General features: G+C 30.7%; 4 protein-coding genes across 15 annotated transcripts in view; 2 read left to right on the top strand and 2 right to left on the bottom strand.

Annotated features, from left to right (window-relative positions):
- The first annotated feature begins 32 nt into the window (after nt 1-32).
- RYBP (ring and YY1 binding protein) lies at nt 33-3,420 on the top strand. Of its 3 annotated transcripts, none has more exons than XM_085661753.1 (3): nt 33-593; nt 854-1,331; nt 1,450-3,420. In XM_085661753.1, exons 2-3 carry the CDS (start codon nt 1,155-1,157, stop codon nt 1,786-1,788), a joined length of 516 nt encoding a protein of 171 aa, XP_085517879.1. In that variant the 5' UTR covers nt 33-593; nt 854-1,154; the 3' UTR covers nt 1,789-3,420. The 3 variants fall into 3 exon arrangements, with proteins under 3 accessions (XP_085517879.1, XP_035723763.1, XP_035723764.1); XM_035867870.2 differs by having other exon boundaries at nt 33-641; XM_035867871.2 differs by having other exon boundaries at nt 33-736.
- A 524-nt stretch (nt 3,421-3,944) lies between these two features.
- LOC118442356 (periodic tryptophan protein 1 homolog) lies at nt 3,945-8,097 on the bottom strand. Of its 3 annotated transcripts, none has more exons than XM_085661883.1 (11): nt 6,577-6,754; nt 6,435-6,493; nt 6,198-6,358; nt 5,943-6,125; nt 5,750-5,857; nt 5,504-5,678; nt 5,269-5,427; nt 5,083-5,191; nt 4,862-4,952; nt 4,540-4,776; nt 3,945-4,386 (listed from the first exon to the last, which is right to left on the bottom strand). In XM_085661883.1, exons 1-11 carry the CDS (start codon nt 6,637-6,639, stop codon nt 4,211-4,213), a joined length of 1,521 nt encoding a protein of 506 aa, XP_085518009.1. In that variant the 5' UTR covers nt 6,640-6,754; the 3' UTR covers nt 3,945-4,210. The 3 variants fall into 3 exon arrangements, with proteins under 3 accessions (XP_085518009.1, XP_035723752.2, XP_035723754.2); XM_035867861.2 differs by lacking the exon at nt 6,577-6,754 and adding an exon at nt 8,012-8,097 and having other exon boundaries at nt 3,952-4,386; XM_035867859.2 differs by lacking the exon at nt 6,577-6,754 and having other exon boundaries at nt 3,948-4,386; nt 6,425-6,447.
- Nucleotides 6,799-8,957, top strand: LOC118442361 (PAT complex subunit Asterix). Of its 3 annotated transcripts, none has more exons than XM_035867873.2 (4): nt 6,799-6,929; nt 7,023-7,157; nt 7,826-8,045; nt 8,467-8,957. In XM_035867873.2, exon 4 carries the CDS (start codon nt 8,468-8,470, stop codon nt 8,798-8,800), a length of 333 nt encoding a protein of 110 aa, XP_035723766.1. In that variant the 5' UTR covers nt 6,799-6,929; nt 7,023-7,157; nt 7,826-8,045; nt 8,467; the 3' UTR covers nt 8,801-8,957. The 3 variants fall into 3 exon arrangements, with proteins under 3 accessions (XP_035723766.1, XP_085518010.1, XP_035723765.1); XM_085661884.1 differs by having other exon boundaries at nt 7,023-7,215; XM_035867872.2 differs by lacking the exons at nt 6,799-6,929; nt 7,023-7,157; nt 7,826-8,045 and adding an exon at nt 8,138-8,392.
- A 116-nt stretch (nt 8,958-9,073) lies between these two features.
- inaE (inactivation no afterpotential E) overlaps nt 9,074-19,375 on the bottom strand; it is a 28,271-nt gene continuing 17,969 nt past the window's right edge. For 2 of the 6 annotated variants that reach the window (XM_035867834.2, XM_035867835.2), the window contains exons 7-16: nt 18,860-19,055; nt 18,347-18,535; nt 17,864-18,154; nt 17,456-17,685; nt 17,234-17,257; nt 16,490-16,622; nt 12,309-12,658; nt 11,342-11,686; nt 11,048-11,222; nt 9,075-10,936 (exon numbers count right to left, since the gene is read on the bottom strand). In XM_035867834.2, the coding sequence (XP_035723727.2) occupies nt 10,655-10,936; nt 11,048-11,222; nt 11,342-11,686; nt 12,309-12,658; nt 16,490-16,622; nt 17,234-17,257; nt 17,456-17,685; nt 17,864-18,154; nt 18,347-18,535; nt 18,860-19,055 (2,215 nt within the window). In that variant the 3' untranslated portion in view covers nt 9,075-10,654. Of the gene's footprint in view, nt 10,937-11,047; nt 11,223-11,341; nt 11,687-12,308; nt 12,659-14,355; nt 14,625-16,489; nt 16,623-17,233; nt 17,258-17,455; nt 17,686-17,863; nt 18,155-18,346; nt 18,536-18,859; nt 19,056-19,375 lie in introns of all 6 variants that reach the window. The other 4 variants (XM_035867841.2, XM_035867838.2, XM_085661787.1 and 1 more) reach the window with 4 other exon arrangements.

Genomic DNA, 19,375 nt, shown 5'->3' with positions numbered 1-19,375 from the left:
TTGCGACGTTGCCAAATTAAATAGTATTTTGGTCCGTATTCGAGATTCCGCTGTTCGGCCGATAGAGAAACAGCGTTGCAAATTGTTTGTCAATATTTTGGAGTTTCATAATATTTTAACGAATTTGTAATAGTTATGATACGTTCACCTTTATATTTTTATAATGATATATCCGAAGTGAAGAAATATTTTGATCTTTGATCCTTTAAAGTGATTGCTGTCCCAATTTTTCCTATCGAGGGTATGGAATATTTCAATGTGTGCACGCACACACACATACATACACACATACGCATAGAATAATAGTATCTAATATATGTATATGATACATCGACAATACTGTCAACGAGTGCGTTGTGCATGTGCAGCGATGCTACTAGTATATGCAACGCTGAAATCCCATCTGTTTGATTAAGAAGGAAAATGTTGAAAATATTTCTTAACATTGAAAAGAATTGACTATATTTAAGATAGATCTTATCCAATTGCATGGAACTTCAATTATATTTATAAATGGTGAAAAAATGCAATCCTTTTTTAAAAGTGAAACCTTGATGTAAAAAGGAAGAGAAAAACAATACACAAAAGGATAGGTAATTTTAAATGTAAAGAAGAATCTTTTATCTTGTCACTCCATTTTGGTAAGTCGACAAGTCAAGATAAATATTCATTTTGCAAATTTGCTGATATTATAAAAATCTTATTTATTTTATATCTCTTCAATATGTATATGAACGTAAGCAGACAACGCATTTATATATTTGTTACATGAAATTTTTTTTCCAATAATTAAAACTGCTTAACAATTCAAGAGTAATAGATTGTAATTAATAATATTATATATTTGTTATAGATATATGCCAAACATGTATGTTATCAAAACAATGATGTATCCAAGATATGTAGGTGGTCGATTTAACACGGATGCATACATTAGACAATTGTGTATCCTATTTAGTTGATGCACAAAATATTGTCTTAGAGACATTTGTTATTTTTATTGCATATCTTTATTCTTGCTCTTTTTGAGCATCCTTATTGTCATAGAATATTCAGTGTTCACAAAATCACTTTTAATGAGGCTGAAATCACGAACAAGAAGGCAAACTCTCTTTTGAGAAAGTACAGTGTTTTACGACTGACTTTGATGAACAATGAACCATTCCGGAAGCGGAAAACGTCAGGCGAAGGTTCTGGAAGAAAATTATTGGGACTGCAGTGTCTGCACATATAGAAATACAGCGGAAGCATTTAAGTGCCTCATGTGTGACGTCCGCAAAGGAACTTCCACGCGGAAACCCCGCATTAATCCTCAATTAGTGGCACAACAGGTTGTCTATTTTATTTCTCATTATTTCTCATTATATTTACTCTAAAAACTTCTACTAATTATTTTCTTCTTTTTTTTTTTTTTTTACTGATTTATATGTTCATATATTTCTCATTTAGGTTGCACAACAGCAATATGTGCCACTTTTAAAGCCTGGCAAAAAAGAAGGAAGTAGTGGTAGTAGTACAACTAGCAGTGGAAAAGAAAAAGACCGCAAACTGGACAAACCAAGGCGCAAGAGTAGGCATCCACCTCGTCTTAAAAATATAGATCGTAGTACGGCTCAAACCAATGAAGTAACGGTAAATAATGTTACCGTTGTTATTACTGAATATAAACCAAAAGTTAAAAAAAGTTCGGATCAGTCTGGTATTTCCAGCAGTGCTTCTTCTGAAAATGGAAGTCAGCATGATTCCAACCAAGACTCTAGAAGTCTGGATATAGGAACTGATGCCTAGGTCAATACTATGTCACATATATGTGTGGATTATTCTAATTAATATATTATATGTCAGTTTCCATGTACAGTTGTACACCTTGTGGGCAAAAGCGACAATTTTGTCTATCTGTTACAGCTACACAATAAGTCAGGCATTTTATGCTATCAATGGAATCTTTATTTTATACTATTTTCTTAATAATCTGTACTATTAAAGACAAGTTATTTATAATATAAGAAATTGTACTTAATTATCTTATATTTATTTACTAATTCACATATTATAGTAAATTTTCATGATTAATAATATTTGTTTTAACTCCTATACAAAATTTATTCATATATATCATAGATTTTTATATTTATTTTACTTACAATCCATATTTATGCAAAAATTGTATCATTATAAATTTATAATCCATTGTTAACATAATAATGTCTGTGACTTTTACTGAATTTGAAAAACCACTGCCAGAGAGCATGTTACAAGATTATTATTACTATTAAAATCTTTTAACAGAGCTCATGACACATTAGATGTCATTATGCATTGTATGAATAGTTTTAGTTAACATGCTTGTGTGAGCAAAAATATATCAAACAACTGGCACTGGTACATATATACATCTTTTCTGCATTCCAGTTCATTAAATTATTAAAAAGATATTTACCATTTAATTGTGTAAAGATTTCTGACTTTCCAAGTTGTGTATTATCTACTTTTATTTGATATATTTATTAATTAAAGAGAAAATATACTATTTTTATGTTACTTTAAAATCTAGAAAATTTTGCTTATTAAATTTATATAAATCATGTAATTTTAATTTTCTCTGTAGCACAAAGTAGAATATAAATTGGCCAATTAATTCTTTTTTCTTTTTTTTTTCTTTTGTTTTTTTTTCTTCTTTTTTTTATGTATCTTAAATATCTCTATAAACAAAATCTTATGTTATTTTTTCAAGTGCTCACACTTTGCATTATAATATTTTAATGTTTAATCGAAATATTTGTCTTGGGACAAAGGACTAAACCTAATAATTTTAATATATTTCATTAGTTTAACTTGTTGCAATTTTTTTTTTATTATAATTTATATAACTTTTAGATTATATCTCTAGTTTATAAATATTTTTGGTTTTTTAAATAATTTCTAAATATCAATTGAATATTTCAACAATTATAAATTACTGATAGCAAATCTATCTTGTATGATAACAAAATGGAATGTGCATGTTCATAAATGAAAAACATTACATTTCAACAATTAATAGCCGATATTATTAATAACTATCTGATCATTATAAACTGCGATCTATAATTATTTTTATATTTATTTTTATCCATTTTACACTACCGAGGTATAAATTACATTAAACTCAAATCGTATACGAGATTTAAAAACGATTTGTAAAATATCATTTTTCTTTAAGTATATTGAGTTATTACATACATTATGATGTATTATCAATTTATTAAATTATATATCAATTAAACTATTGCACTAATAGAAATAATATTGGCGAACCCAAGTTATCAACTCAAAGTGAAAGTAAATGAGATACTTTTTGTGAATACTTATTATATAAATATCCAATAATTTACTGAGAATTTCAACTTACTATATAAGTAAAATAAAGAACACTTTTCACAAATTCGTTATATATTATTGTAATGGTGTAGTTATCAATTTTTTTTTTTTTTTTTTTTTTTTTTTTTTTTTTTTTTTTTTTTTAATATACATTTCAAAAGTAATTTTTTAATCACATTTATTGTAAACTCTTTTTCCAAGTTTTTTTAGTCGATAAATAATATTTGGCAATTATTCTCGTACAATTAATATTAACACTCTTAGTCATTATTAAATCATTGTAAGTTGTATTTTTATGATAATGAAATATTATGAATCAAAGTTTGTATCAACTGCCTTCTTAATATAAATTATCTATAGAAGGGGAAAAAAATTGGAATCCATCAATTGTAAAGAATATAGAATGAAATCACATTGTTGTACAGAATGATTAACTCTTACGAAATACTGTTGGGGATAACATTATATTACTACAGGGAAAGAAATAAATTATCTGCAAAAAAAGAAATAAGAATTATTATACACAACCATCCCAGGTATATTAAGATCATTATAAACTTTCTTCCTTATTCAGTATTGTGTAATTTATTGTGCTTGAAAGTATATAGAATTTGTCACACAAAAATATTATAAACTAGAGTAAATAGCAAAAGGAACCGAATAAAAACTTCGAAAATCTAATGACATTTGCATTTTATTAAATATCCTATCTATAAATTATGAAAATAGAATTATCATGTGTAAGAAAAATGTGTGTTGCACGATATTTATATTATGTACATATCGAACGTATAGTATAGGTAAATTATTTACATTTCGTACACAAAATTTAGATAACATTTATTATTTCTTATTTCTTTTCTTTTTTTTTATTAACCCCAGAAGAATTAACAATGTTTAATGCCATGGATTCCATACACTCAGCCACTTCCATCATTTCTCCTTTTGTGCCATAGTCTTCACTCTTTTTAGAGTTTTCTTTCATTTCCATATGTATAGTTTCTCTTTTTTTAAATCTGTCATTAACTGTTGTAATAATTATAAGAGGTATTATATAATAACATCATAGAAATACATACATATCTTTATGAAACATAAACCAAAAATAGTAATGTATCATCAATTTGTATGATATAAGTGTTACAACTATGATAAAATACATAAAAATGAAACACATACCTATTGATATTTCAGACAAATCTATAACTTTAAAATTATGAGCTTTGTTGTCACCACCTACAGCAAATACAAGTGGAATATCTGGATTTGGTGCAAGACATTGCAATGCACCTAAATTAGTCTTCTTTTCCCATATAACGCATGGATCTTTACTATCAAGAATATCCCATACTTTGATTATGCTATCATTCGATGAAGTAACTAATAATCCTGGATATGATGAGCTAAAAGATAATCCTAAAAAGTAGACAAAGAAACAGGGCATGATTATTCTGTTTATCTCATATATATAAATAATTGGGGGGAGGGGGGGGGGAAGGACCTGTAATTTCTGCTTCATGAGCCTTGACTTGCCAAATTGGTGAATCTTCTCTTATGTCATAATATTCAAGGTAACCATTATTTGTGCTAATCTACAATAAAAATTACTATCATATTATCTTTAAAAATACATATATATTACTTATGACATGTATGAAATTAATACTTTTTTAATATTAAACAATTGAAATATTAAAAAGATAAAACTATACATGTACTTACAAGAAAATGATTAGCATCAAAGTGATTCCATAAGACTCTTTCTACTTCTCCAGGTGTCTGCCATTCTTTAACATTGCTTTCTAATTTACAATCGAATAATCTTGCAACTCTAAATAAAATAGTATACAATTAATATATAATACAAATACAATAACTATTATATTAATAGATAAAAATAATAATTACTGGTCTGCACATCCCGTTAAGAGATGGTGAGTTTCTAATGGATGCCATTCAAGACTCTGAACTTTTTCATTGAAAGGATCTAATTTGGTAGCAGGTTTGCCATTTTCTAAATCCCACAATAAAACAGTTTGATCAACTGAACCACTTGCCAATATATGCCTGAAAAGAAAATCTTTTAGGATATTCATATTTTATAATGAAATTAATTAACAAAAAGTATTAGCTAATTAATTACGTATAATTTTTATTCCATGCCAAATCTAATACTGCATCTTTATGACCGATACGGGTCAATTTTTTTTTTTTATTTGGTTTACGTCCAAGTTTAAAAACTGGTTCTAAACAATCAATTAGGTCAAGATCCCAAACTTCAATTATTGGAGTCATACTTCCGATTGCACATAAATTGGCTAAAGAAAAATTCAAATAAATATGAATAATATATATTACAAAATATATAATTAATCTTTTATTTATTTACCTGGCATTGTATCACTTGGATCAAAATTAAGCCATTCGATACATAATGGAAATGATGGTAACAATATATCATGATGACAATAAAAAGAACCTTCTGCTGCATTATATACTATAACTCATTTAGATTAAGGTAGATTAGTTATTTAAATAAAAATATATTTTATCAATGAGACTAGTTTAATACAAAAACTAACCAAATATTTCCAATATACTGGCATCACCATCAACGTGTCCTAGCAAAACTAAATTATCATCGCCTTTAATCATGTCATCTTCTTTTTCTGAATCATCATCAATCTCTGCTGATGTTATAAGAGGATCTTTACCGTCTTCCCCAAAAGATACTATATTTCCGATATTACAATGTATATCACCGCCTTAAAAATATATTTTTTAATGTTCAAATTTATAATGCAAATATAATATCTAATTCAAAATAATAAACCTACTCTCTTTATCATATTTATCAAAATCATATTCATCGGTTTCCATAGAACTATTATTTACATCATAGTTCTTTTTAACTTTCTTTTTCTCCGAATCAACTTCATCTCCAATAGCTTCTTCTTCTTCTTCTTCTTCTTCTTCTTCTTTATCTGAATCATCATTCCTAAAAATAATATTTTTCTCATACAATTGGACGATTTTGAAGAAATTTTGTGTAGTAAATTATTACATAAACATACTGCAAATCAAATTGGGTTTGTTTTATAATTTCTTCTAATTCTTTTGATGTCAGTTCAACCTGTAAATCACAATTATATTTCCTAATCGTGATATAAAATATATAAAGATAATATATTACGTTATGTTCGTTTTTAAATTAACCTTTTCAGGAAGAGTTGCAGCAATACCTCTCTTAACCCACGTGGTGCACGATATTATATTCATTATGTTTATTTGATTTAAATACAAGTATTGTTATTTATATATACATACATACATGCATGTATACATATGTGTAAATATATGTAAATATATATATATATATATATATATATATATATATATATATATATATATAATGTGTTTATAATTATAAATTAAGGCTGTTTATTAATTATCGCTCGAAACGTGTGTGACTTCAGCGACAGGTATGGACACAATATGAACTGTAAAAGCAAAAAAGGCGTGTCTATAAGCTTATATAGGTTATAATTCATAGATGATGTGGAAATGATGTAATGTTTTAATTTTTATAAAAATATAATATATAAGTATATATTCACTAATTATTATTTTTCACCAAATAATCAACAAAATCTTGTTTTTAGACACGAATTGAATGAATTAGATACGAAACGCATTTTCTTGAGTTTGGAATGGATTAGAAAATCTCAGGATCGTTAAGCACATAAACAAGAAAGCAATTCTATACTTCGTGGAAATAGAATACACAGCATTTAAAAGTTTATATAAAAATCTAATAGTCATAGTAGCTTGTTCACTTCTGTCATAAAATTAGAAGTATATGAAACTAATTATTTTTTTACGAAAAAATGTCGAAAGCAGCTATTTACACCAACAGCGAGTCCATATTTAATTCTTGAACGCTATTGATGAACGTGGTTTCCTTTTAAAAATGAAGGTGTAAACGAGAACATGACTTTTCCGGATTTTTGAAAATACCTTTTTTTATGCATACTATTCTCGAAAAAAATACCATTTTCTGATGCAATATTATTCAAATAAAATAAAGCTTTTTCAATAGTTCGAAAAAGTCATGCCTCAGCTTAAATCATCTTTAAAATGAGACCTTTTTCAACCAAATCGTTTAAGATTTACGTCTATAATCACTGTCGACGTAAACCATTATAAAACTGTGATAAATAATCTTAAAGACAAAATATTAAATCTGTTCACTACCATTGGTTTTCTAATGGTTTACGCCATCAAATAGAACAAATGTAATTCTCAACCAATTTTGATGAACACGGTCTCATTTTAAAGACGACTTTTGAAAAAGCTTTCTATTTGTACACAAATTATTCTTGAAAAAATGATCGAACTATACTTTCTTTTTTCTTTTTCTATTTATTTTTTTTATCTTCTCATCTTTTTAATCTTTTTTATCTAGTTATACATATGGGAGATTGAAAAGTGAATTCACAGTCTACTAAACTACTTACTCTAACCCAAACAAAACCAATCGTTATTTAAGCATGAGAGGAGAATAACCAAACAAGTTTATACATCGATACGATAGATACATGGTGAGGACAGCGTTCCCCACTTGTATTCGTAATTCATATTTTGTTCATACCTGTCGCTGAAATCACATACGCTTCGAACAAAAGGTAGTGAACATTTGTTAATCTTGTTTTAAAAAAATTTCCAATAATCAAGTGTTTTAATCTTAATTTTTTTGATTTATTAAGATTTGCATTATTGATAAGTTACCAAAAGATCGTAGCGCCAATGGTGATAGAAATAGAAATTAAATTTTCGAGATATCGTTTTAAACATGAGTTATCTACATACCTAATCGATATATAATCGATTAGTACTGATGATTTTTTGCGATTTGTCTTATTTATTTAATTTTACTAATAACGTTACGTATAAATCTAGATTTTTAATTTGTAATAAACACTATATCTCTTTTATTTTCTATAACTTTATATAGATATAATATTATATTTATGTAAGTATTTTCACTTGTGATTTAACATAACCTGACGCTTTTCTGTATACATAAATTATTTTACAATATTTCAGAATGAACAGTTTCTCAGATCCACGACGTCCCGAGAAGGAAGTTCGATACAAACCTACGGTGTCAAGTAATCAAGCACAACCAGGAGATGATTCGATACCAGATTACATAAATATTCTAGGAATAATCTTCAGTATGTGCGGTTTAATGATGAGACTGAAATGGTGCGCTTGGCTAGCTCTTTATTGTTCCTGTATTAGTTTTGCCAATTCTAGAGTCAGTGATGGTACTAAACATATACTTAGCAATTTTATGTTATCCATATCTGCCGTTGTAATGTCTTATTTACAAAATCCACAGCCCATGACTCCTCCATGGGCAACAGCGATACAATAAAATATATTAGACATAATTAGCAAATTACATTGTTTACATTAAATGTATTTATATGTATGTATATTGAATTAGTCATTTATCATTTTTTAATATTAAAAAAAAAAAAAGTATTACATATATAAATTTTGTACTTCAATATGATATGCACATCAAAGGAATGAATGATAAAGTAAAACTTTTCATGTACTTACCAAGATATTTGAGTTATTTATTTTCTATATAGATTTATGTATCTATTCAAACAAATTTCCAATTGATATCTCTCTTCATTCTTTTATTTCTTATAAATTATTATATTTCATTATACATCAAAATCAACTTTGCACAGCATCTTTCTACAGATATTCTATATGTATGACTTTTATTAAGTCCATAAATATTACATTTCTAAATATATCCCATATCGACTAGAATTATATGCGTTATACGCGTTTCATCTACTTTGTACACAAGTACAATGTTTAAATTTTTATTATTAAAAACATTGCCATGAGAGACTTTATAACCTTTGATAATGCGTCATCTACCTTGTGTGTCATCGAGTGTATTCATTTTTAATACCATAGCATATTAATTTCTTTTTCCTATTTTTGATCTTATAAACATGTTAAGTATGAAAAATCATTAATAGATGAATAAATTTTTTTTTTTGTTATTCTTCTAACCTAGAAGAAAATAGGAATATATAATTGAAACATAAGAAATCGTTTGATCTATATGATAATTCACGTAAAGACATATAAATGCAATAATTCTCTTCTAGTTCAAAAAGGTATTGTTATTAAAAATGTATCAAAATGAATTTGCTCCTAATTTTCTAACAAGAAATATCGATATTTGATAGGCCAGTGTCATCGTACGCATAGCGCGTAAGTTTGACTTACGAAACAAATTTCTTACTTTCTAACCACGAACCTCAAGATGTTTCACTTGGTACGAAGCTTAAATATTGTTTTTATCGAACATATTACATCCGTTTTATTATCTCGTTCAATAGAACATTCTCACCATAGTTATAAACTATAAATGATTTACAATGCATTCTAGAAAAGAAATTAAATTTTTCGAAGTAATAAATGATAATTAAACGTATCGACTTTTATTTAAAAAGTCTCCTTTTCTTTCATGTTACGTCTGTAACTTCATGAAAAGGATAAAATCTATGTAAAAAAAAAAAAAAAAAAAAAAAAAAAAGAAAAAAGAGAAAAGAAATTAGTTAAACGCAAAACTGTTCGTGTTAATCACATCGTCGCTTCTTAAGATTTATTAATACAGTGTTGGTCAATATTTAATTCGATTAACCATTAACGATTCGCAATTGAAATATTTAATTATCAATTACAATTAATAATTAAATGTTTACTTACATCGATGTGAATCGTATGATTAAAATTCACATATCGACGAATTATTTTGTAGACTCGTACATTGATTAAACTTTTTCGTAGATATATTGAATCATTGACGAACTACTCCATAGATACTTTCATCTCATATATCATTGATTATGATAATTAAATAGTTTAATTGAAATCATTAATTCAATTAAAGATATATTGCCTAACACTGTTTATTAATATTTGTCATTCAATTATTAGTCGATAAATCAATGTTACCCTTTAAGCGTATACTCTAATCGATTTGTCTTTGTTTTAAAAATCTAATCGTTCATAGAGCGTATATTTGTAGAGAAATTTCAAGCGGTCGATCATATTGGCACAAGTTTTGCTTAATCTTCATTTTGAACAGTTGTTAAACAGACCTTTTTCGAAAAATTACCTTTCTTTATTTGATTAGGCTAGAAAAGTTATCGTAAAAATTGTAGATCATCCTTTTTTTTTCTTTTTCGTTTTGCTAGACGCTACTTTCGCCTCGACCCATCAACGTAATGGGATAAACATATTTCTTTCGTTTAGCATTAAAGAATGGCGAAGAACTGTGTTGTGCGGTAGTTGGTGTAGGCGAAAGACCACGAAGAAGAGGCAAAGATGCATCACTGCTTAAACCAGTAGCATCGAATCTTCTTTTCCATTCGGCACCAAGATCAGTGGCAGGTGCCATTAATCCTTTACATTCTGGAGAACTTCGAACGCTAAGGAACACGTCGTTACTGCTATCACGTTGACCTGACGAACCCTGAAAGAACGATCGGAAATACGAAAGATTCAAATTAGATTCAAAAAGATTTAAGCAAGGAGATCTTATTTTATGCAAATAAGATTGACTGGGGAATTTTACTCTTGATACCTTAGCCTCGAAGAAATCTAAACTAGATCCGTTCGTCTCGTTATCTCCTTCAGGAAAATCTACTTGTACATGATGAGACGTACGTGAAATTCTGGAGGAATGAGAGGATGCATGAGTGGACGAATTTTCCGATAGATCGTCTCTACAACATGCAGCCGTGCATACCCTTTGTTCTCTAGAAAAAAAAAGAAAAAGAAAAAAAAAACAAAGAGTTACAATGAATTATTTGAAGATCTTATCAGAACAAATTTATTAAATCAATGCGAAAAAGATTCTTTGTTTCTTAAAAAGGACCTTCTAACGATAATCGAATCCCTTCTTCTTGGTACAGGCGGCGGAAGATCAGCTGTCAAACTCTTGGCACTTTCGTAGCTTGCCTCGCTATTACCACTACTGCTATTACTTCCAATATTCTCCTCCCTCAGAAAGTAATTCTTCGCCGAGAGCATAGCAAAGTGGAGATTGTTTTTGAGGTCGTCCGCCGCCGTTGACAAGTTTCCCGGAATCTTTGGTGTGCGTCTCATTGGTCTTGGCGGTGGTATTGGCGAGGGTGGATTACTTGATGTCTCTGACAATGTTTCGGGGGTGGCAAGGGGTGCAGTACGAGAGACATCTTCCCAATCTCCACGACGATTTAATCTTTACGAATGAAAGAGTAAAAAAGATGAATGACGGAAAAATGAAAGAGAGGATAATTATTTTACGATTCGATCTAAACGAGAAGCATTTTCCCTTCGAATAAAATGAATGATGAAGAAAGTATAAAAGAAGAAAAAAAAAGAAAAAAAGAAACCATGAAAGAAAATTTCCCTTTAACCCACGATCGTTCTTAATCATCGTCTATCCCATTACGAATTGCAAATAATCCTTAATGATCGAATGGTGCTGTGATTTATTCAAGTGCTTCGAGTATATTAAAAAGCAGTGATAATGTATATATGTCGCGTGTTTAAATGAAGTGAGATAAGCGCGTTCAATGAAATACAAAAAAGCGTGAGAGATGAATTATCCTTGAATCGTGTGTATAATAGTTTTCGTCACGTTTATAATTCAATTCATCGATTATCGTACCTGTTCAGAGGGATATCACTAATAAATCGAAAACTACATCTTATTTAATCGAAGTTAAATGAAAGTTTTTCGATAGAAGAAATTAGAAATGGTACGCGAATTAGAATAATATCCTAGAGTAGAGAGTAGATCCATCGAAAGTTTCTCGTTCGAAATCACTCGAGATAGGGACTTTCTGTTGGGTCCTTACAATTTACTGTCATCTGGTCGTGGTGTGTTGAGCAAGTCGCTGGCCAAGCTAACGTATTCCCATGGTATTCCTCTGGAGTCAACGCTGAGTTCTCGACCAGCCTGCGGGAATTCCGTCGGACTCTGCAATGATGTAAAGCTCGTCTCGAGGCAAAGCTTGTGAGGTGGTGTCCCTGCTAGATTATTGCTCTGGCACTTGACTGGAGTAGAAGGTGAGAGAAGAGCCCTCATTTCTTGCTCGATCTCTAGCTCCTGGACCTCCATAACTTCTCGAACTTCCGATGGTTCAGCGGACGAAGCATGTCCAGATGCCAAACGCTGTGGCTTCGCTGGTCCCAGGGTTGTTACAACCTGACATATCCATACGCCATTTTTCCATATTATCCTGCATGATTGCGAGAGTACTCCTTCTCTATTTTGTTTTTTCTTTCTTTTCTCTTTTTATGAACGTTCGCGAGCTCTCTCTCTCTCTCTCTCTCTCTCTCTCTCTCTCTCTCTCTCTCTCTCTCTCTCTCTCTCTCTCTCTCTCTCTACTGCGAAAGTCGAAGAAAATCGATCGAAATCAAATTTTCTTTTCTTCGTCCTTCGCACATACAGAGATACAGACACATATTTCGACACGCTCACACAATGATCTTTTCTTTTATATGTAATATAGATGATATTGCACAATGGGGTAATAACATTCGCAGACGTTCTCGAAAAGAAATCGAATTGACATCGATATAGTGGTGATAATAAAACAGGATTTGAGGGTCGATGCATGATGCTCGAACGGTATGTTACGAGTGGAGTATGAACGGATTTTTACGATGATTAACTTGGCTCGTAGAAAATGATAAACTTGCTCTGGGCTGTAAATCAAACATCTTACGGATCGCGTGTAATCATATTTTTTTTTTCTTTTTTGTAATAATCTTACAGAAAATTTTTCTTTATTTTCTACTTCAATGCTATTTAGATTATAACTATTAGAAAGGACTAATTATTTTTCTAACGTTCGAATTATTAATCACTAAAATATATAGCTCGTACTATATGTCTCCACAACATGCACTTGTGTAAAATACTTTTAAGAGTATGATCAAATAAAAGTGAATCGTTTAAATGTGCTCACAAAGAATCGTACATATTTAATAACTCAAATATTTCTTCTCTCATCTTAGTCATCAAGAAATTAAAGATATTTTCTGGAAAAGACGAACGATGCCATATAAAATGTAAAATATGAAATGGCACATTTCTACATTTTTTTTCTCATGTTCACTCATATTTCACATTAATATTATTATAATATTAACTGATATTATTGCATATTAATGTAATACCATTTAATAATAATATAATCATTTTAAATTCGATTCACTTTAATTTAATCTACTCAAAAATGCAATGGCGATATGGATATGTTACTCTATGCGTGATGAACATGCATGTCCGGTGAAAGTAGTGTCATCCAAACTATATGTGATTATCTCTCGAAACAAAACCCCTTTCTTACTTCAACCTTACAGACACCTCAATATAAATACTTCTCTGCATACAAACTAATGAGTTTTATGTAAGTAACTACATGAAGTGTATATAATACATTAAAATGAAACGTGGAAAAGTTATTAGGATATACACGGTGAATTATGCGCAATGAGATGATAGTGAAAAATCCGCGATCTGTAATCGTGGATTGTAAAAACGTGCAATGTGAAAATTGCATAGGGATAATTATGAAACGAACGTGGATTATGAACATATTTGGTGAATTTCCAAGATATCAGTAATGTTCAATCGAAAAAATAAAATAAAATAAAATAAAATTTTATTCGAATAATTCTATCATTTTATGTAGGTATATGTAAGAGGAAATAAAGAGAAGTGGATAGAAGATAAAGTATATTTATATCTGAGTTTATTACCACAGTGGCCCACCACGTACAGTGATAAGCAAGGAAAAGAAGAAAAAGAAGGAAGAAAGAAAGAAAAGAAAAGTAAAGAGAAAAGAAAATAAGATTATTGCAAATATCTAAGGAGACGTCGTTTTGTTTTAATACCTTGTCTCGTGGCAGGAAGAGGGTGTGGTGGCATAGGCGTCGGCGTTGGCGTCGGCATCGCGGCCACGTGTCGTCGAAGTATTTTGATGATGAAGTACGACGTGTCGTTGATCGGATGCTCTCCTGTACGTTGGTACATCTAGCTCGAGAGATGCGCACAAAGCTGCACACGAACTTGCACCATCGGCTGCATCGTCGATTGCATCTGTGACTGTATTGGCAGCTGCATTGGCATCCACGGTACCGCTCCGATTTCTGCACGCTGACACCTAATCCACACCACACACCCTCAAGCCACTGTCATTCCATTGGCTCTATCACCTTCCTCCCCTATTGAAAATTATCCTATCCTTTCGCTAGCTACTCGAAAGAGACTGACAAGAGAGATATATAACAAAAATTCGAGTTTATTTCCTATATCGATCTTAGATTTTCCTTTCCTTTTTACGAAGACTCCCAAACAATTTGAATCTTGATAATTTCCCTTCCTCGATTTTTTTCGTAATGACAGATATATGTATATATGTGTATATACGTGTATATGCGTGTATTTACTAAAAAGCATTTTGTAAATAAAAGTAAAGAATTGTCGAGTAATGAGTTCCTACGGAAAAAGAAAAAAAGAAAACAAATAAAACAAAGATTATAAAACTGAATAGAAGAAGCGATGTAGTATGTTAAACTACGCGAAGCTGCTAGCTAGAAGCTACAACAAGCGTGTGTATTAATATTGAAATAATAATAGTAACGTTTGCGATCTATTTGCCAATTAAAATTGAAAAATCTCGATAAATTATAAAAATTACATATACAAAATTTAGGGAACTTCGTTCCATGAATCAACAAGAACGATAATTTCGATGGCATTAAATATATTGATAAAAATTGCGTACATAGTGCAGCCTATAACAAAGACAATCTTTCATTCCAATCAAGTCGACCAAATGTATTTGATTATTTTTGTAAAGTACTTCATCTAAAATTGTTCTCATTGTTTTGTCATATTCATTATACATCGGTCGTTTTGAATGTAATTTATAGAAGCCAAGAGGAATGAGTTAACAAAATGGAGGGAAAAAAATTTTTTACCCGTAAGTAGAAGTATGGAATGTATTATTACCTAAACGTATCAATAATTCATGCGTTATCAGGCAACATGCTTATTGATCAAATGATTTTATTAATTCAACTGAATATGTATATACGCGCTTTATTGGTAAGACTCTATTAAATTCACAAATTTGCATTCAATTGCATATGTAACCCTATATCTATCTATATACAAAAAAACAAATATACTACATTTCTCGTAGATATGTATGCATGTATGTATGTATGTACAAATACGACGTAACCAGGATAATCTGGATAATTCTAATGCTATGAAAAACATTACAAAAAGAGATTTATTCTTACTTGATAAGGGAAGCATGACTATACACAGAACTTAAAAATCGTACCTAATCATTGGACGAATAGCAACGCACATACATTGTGTACGGTAAAACTAAAAATAAGCTTCGTTTTACTCTAATTCATTCCAAATGAACTACCACCCTTTAAGGATAATTATTGTCCTTACATATACATATACATATACATATACATATAAATACATATATATATATATATATATATATATATATATATATATATATGTAAATATATAAATATGTTATATGTGAAATGTGAGAAAAGAATTTGAATTCGTTCAAATGCACAGAGAAAAAAGAGAGACGAAAACGACGCATTCTAACTCCTAAAGACTGTGCAGCAATAATAATAAAAATAATATTCGATCAAAAGTCAATAAGCAAATCGATCGAAAAGCACATTTTTATTAAGATCCAGTCTGCGTTTCCTTCCGTTCGTACACCTCCACATCGACGACAAAAGATGCAGAATTTTCACTAGTCTCCGGATTAGCAAAGTGTACTTGTTTTCGACTAGAACTACCATCGTCGATCTTGACTATTACTGGTACGATAGGATCTTCTTCCTTCGTAATATCAGGATCGTCCATAGTTTCTTCCAGAGGCTCGTAATGGCCCAGTTTTACAGAGGGACTTCGACTAGCCGGAGAATGCTGCGTTTTTTTTATCTGTCCGACTATAACCGAGTCGGTCTGGCTTACCTTATTCAAGGCCTTCAGCATGCTATCCGGCATGTGGTCCTGTATCATCACTGGACTTATTAACACCTCATCGAAGTCGCATGGCCCTGCCCATAATGCCTGGTAGACTGGTTCGCGTTTAGACAACACCTGCCTGAAATTCGAATGGACGTATTTCGCCTTACTTTTCTAAACGAATTTTATCGAGACATCGAAAACATTTAAGTGAAACATAGATATATATACACACGTATATATATATATATATATATTTACGTTTATATAATAAATCATTTAATTTATATTATTTTGTTTACTTATTTTACGATGATGCGTCTCATTACTTTTTATAAGATAAGAATGAGGACTAAGCCATACAGCGATACTCGACTAAACGTTCTATCTATCTCTATAGGATCATGCAGGTAATGAATATCAAACTCTGAGAAGATTCAATTAAAGATCGGATTTTATAACGAATTACTATTAGAAACATACGAGAGGTACGCAATAGATAACTATATTACTACACATTAGTCGATAATCGTAATGCTTTCTCTGCATCTCCCTTTCATGCATTATTTATATTAATGAAAAGTATTACTCTAAATCAGAGTGATCGTTAAACCTGAAACGAAAGGATCAAATGGTGCATCGTATAAACAAGATTATAGGACATAGATCCAAGATGCATGCGCACTGACATATCTCCAAGATGCAATACCCACTGTAATCCTGAAAATACAAATAATCAAAAAAACGTACCTCCACCGTGATTCATACTTTTTCCTAAAAATAAAAAAATAAATATCTTTCGTTAGCTCATTCAGCTCGATCGTAATATGTTTTTGTTATCACTAAAGTCACGCAAAAAAGATCAGACTAATGTTGGCTGTGCAATATTTAATTTAATAAACGGTTAATGAATAATGAAAAATTTCAATCGTAATCAGGACAAAGATAATTCACAGTACATCGGATACTTACTCGCCCTTATTAGGATGATGTCGAACCACGTGAATAATTCTACCAGGTGGATAGAGCGGCCTATGCAAGGTCAATGCGATACTCGAATCCATAGGTATGATCGCTTGAGATCGTGCCAGATCCTTGTCTCTCTGATACTCGCTGATACATCCACCAGCCTCCATATTAACCGCCGACGTGGGTGTCGAGCCACATCCGCAACACATTACCGAACAAGCTATCGTTTTCCACTGAAAAGAAACATTCGATACGATTTATAAATTTGATACTATCGACGTATAAAGACAAAGAAAAAAGGAAGAATGAAAGGATTTTTTTTTTTTTTACACACATATGGATTCGATTTTGAAATATATAAAAAGATTTTCTTCTTTCTTAAGAATAAATAAAGATTTATTTATATCGTGCCTTGGGATCGACGCTCCTTTTTATCGCATTAATAAGGTCGGCCCTTAAACTTTCCATCTGTCGTAATCCTAGTCTAGGTACAACGTCTTTCCCTACAACTACGGACGTCGTAAATTCTTGAGAATATTGCTGAGCTGGCATACTGAGCAATCCACCGGGTGGTGCGAAAGAAAAACATATCAAATCCGGATATTCTTGCCTAAGTAAAATTGCAAGTATTGCGGCGGTGCCTGCACCAAGAGAATGACCAACCAATGTCAATCCAAATTGATCGGTTCCTCTCGAAGGATCCTGTTAAAGAAGAAACGATTGAAAACCAACATATTCGTATTTATCGGCTGATCTGCTGCTATAGCTTATGTATGTATGTATACGTATGATCGAATAACTAATCATTGACGTGAAATTGTGCAAACGTTTATACCAGGAAACGCTATCGATTGTGAAGGGAACTAGGCCGTAACACACGTTTTAGCTTTGTACCTTTGATAGCGCTCGCGCGATAATGTTCTCTTCTTGAAGCTTTTTGCGTATGTATTCTGCGGCTTGAACCATACCCTTATGACCTAGCCAATCGTCTTTCGGCGGGGTTAATGGTAATACTTCACCTTCCGCATTTAAATCTGTTAAAACGTCTTTCATACTGAGCGTCCCTCGTATACTAATGACAACCTGAGAAAAGAAAAAGTAAAAAACAAATGAGAAATAGTTAAATAATAAAATTTAATTAAGGTAAGGTTTAGTTTAGTAAGGTAAAGTTAAAACGAAGGAATCACATAATTATGTGATTAATAACAATTATTTATTGAAAGTAAAAAGTTAGGTGATATACGGCAAGATTCTCGAGAAAATTTTAATGAAATTCATTAAACGATTTAAAGCGATTTTTAAAGAGGAAGGATCGCAAATTAAAAGGACCAACTTTTTACTGTGTGTTCGTATTTAATGATTCAAACTACGAGGGGTAGAGAGGGAGGGAGGGAGGAAAAGGAAAACCTTTTTTTTCGTGTAATCGAGCGCTACGAAAAATGGTGTCTCTCCGACGTCCACATGAAAGGTCGCATAAACAACTTCGACTTCGCCAACTTTAACCATTTTCCTTAGAGCCGTATAATTGCATTGACAACAGTTATCTTCCACTATCGTAGCTTCGTCCTCCTGATTGCCACATGGAAAGCAAGTACACCTTAGCCTTGAATAAGTAGAAAAAAATAAATGTCACTTCATTATGAATTCACTTGTTATTTTAGAAACGGAAATGATTTTACCGAATGTAAAAGACACGATTGTATTTAAATAATATGATTATTTAATTATCATCGACCTCGATGAACCGCCGCATGAAAAAATTTGTATAATCAAGATCCGGCCACATACATTAATATTTTCTAGAAGGTTTATCGATTCAACAAAATGTTAGATCGGTAAATTATTACTACGATTAAGTTTTCGCATAGTAAAGTCATTTCAATTTCGCACGATCGTTAAAGGGAGAATTGGTCAACCTCGAAT

This window comes from Vespa mandarinia, chromosome 16 (genome assembly GCF_050613455.1).
Source record: "Vespa mandarinia isolate Hongniang chromosome 16, ASM5061345v1, whole genome shotgun sequence".
NCBI classification, from domain to species: Eukaryota; Metazoa; Arthropoda; class Insecta; order Hymenoptera; family Vespidae; genus Vespa; species Vespa mandarinia.
Note: the sequence above shows the minus strand (reverse complement) of the source record. Positions and strands in the feature narration are given on the sequence as shown.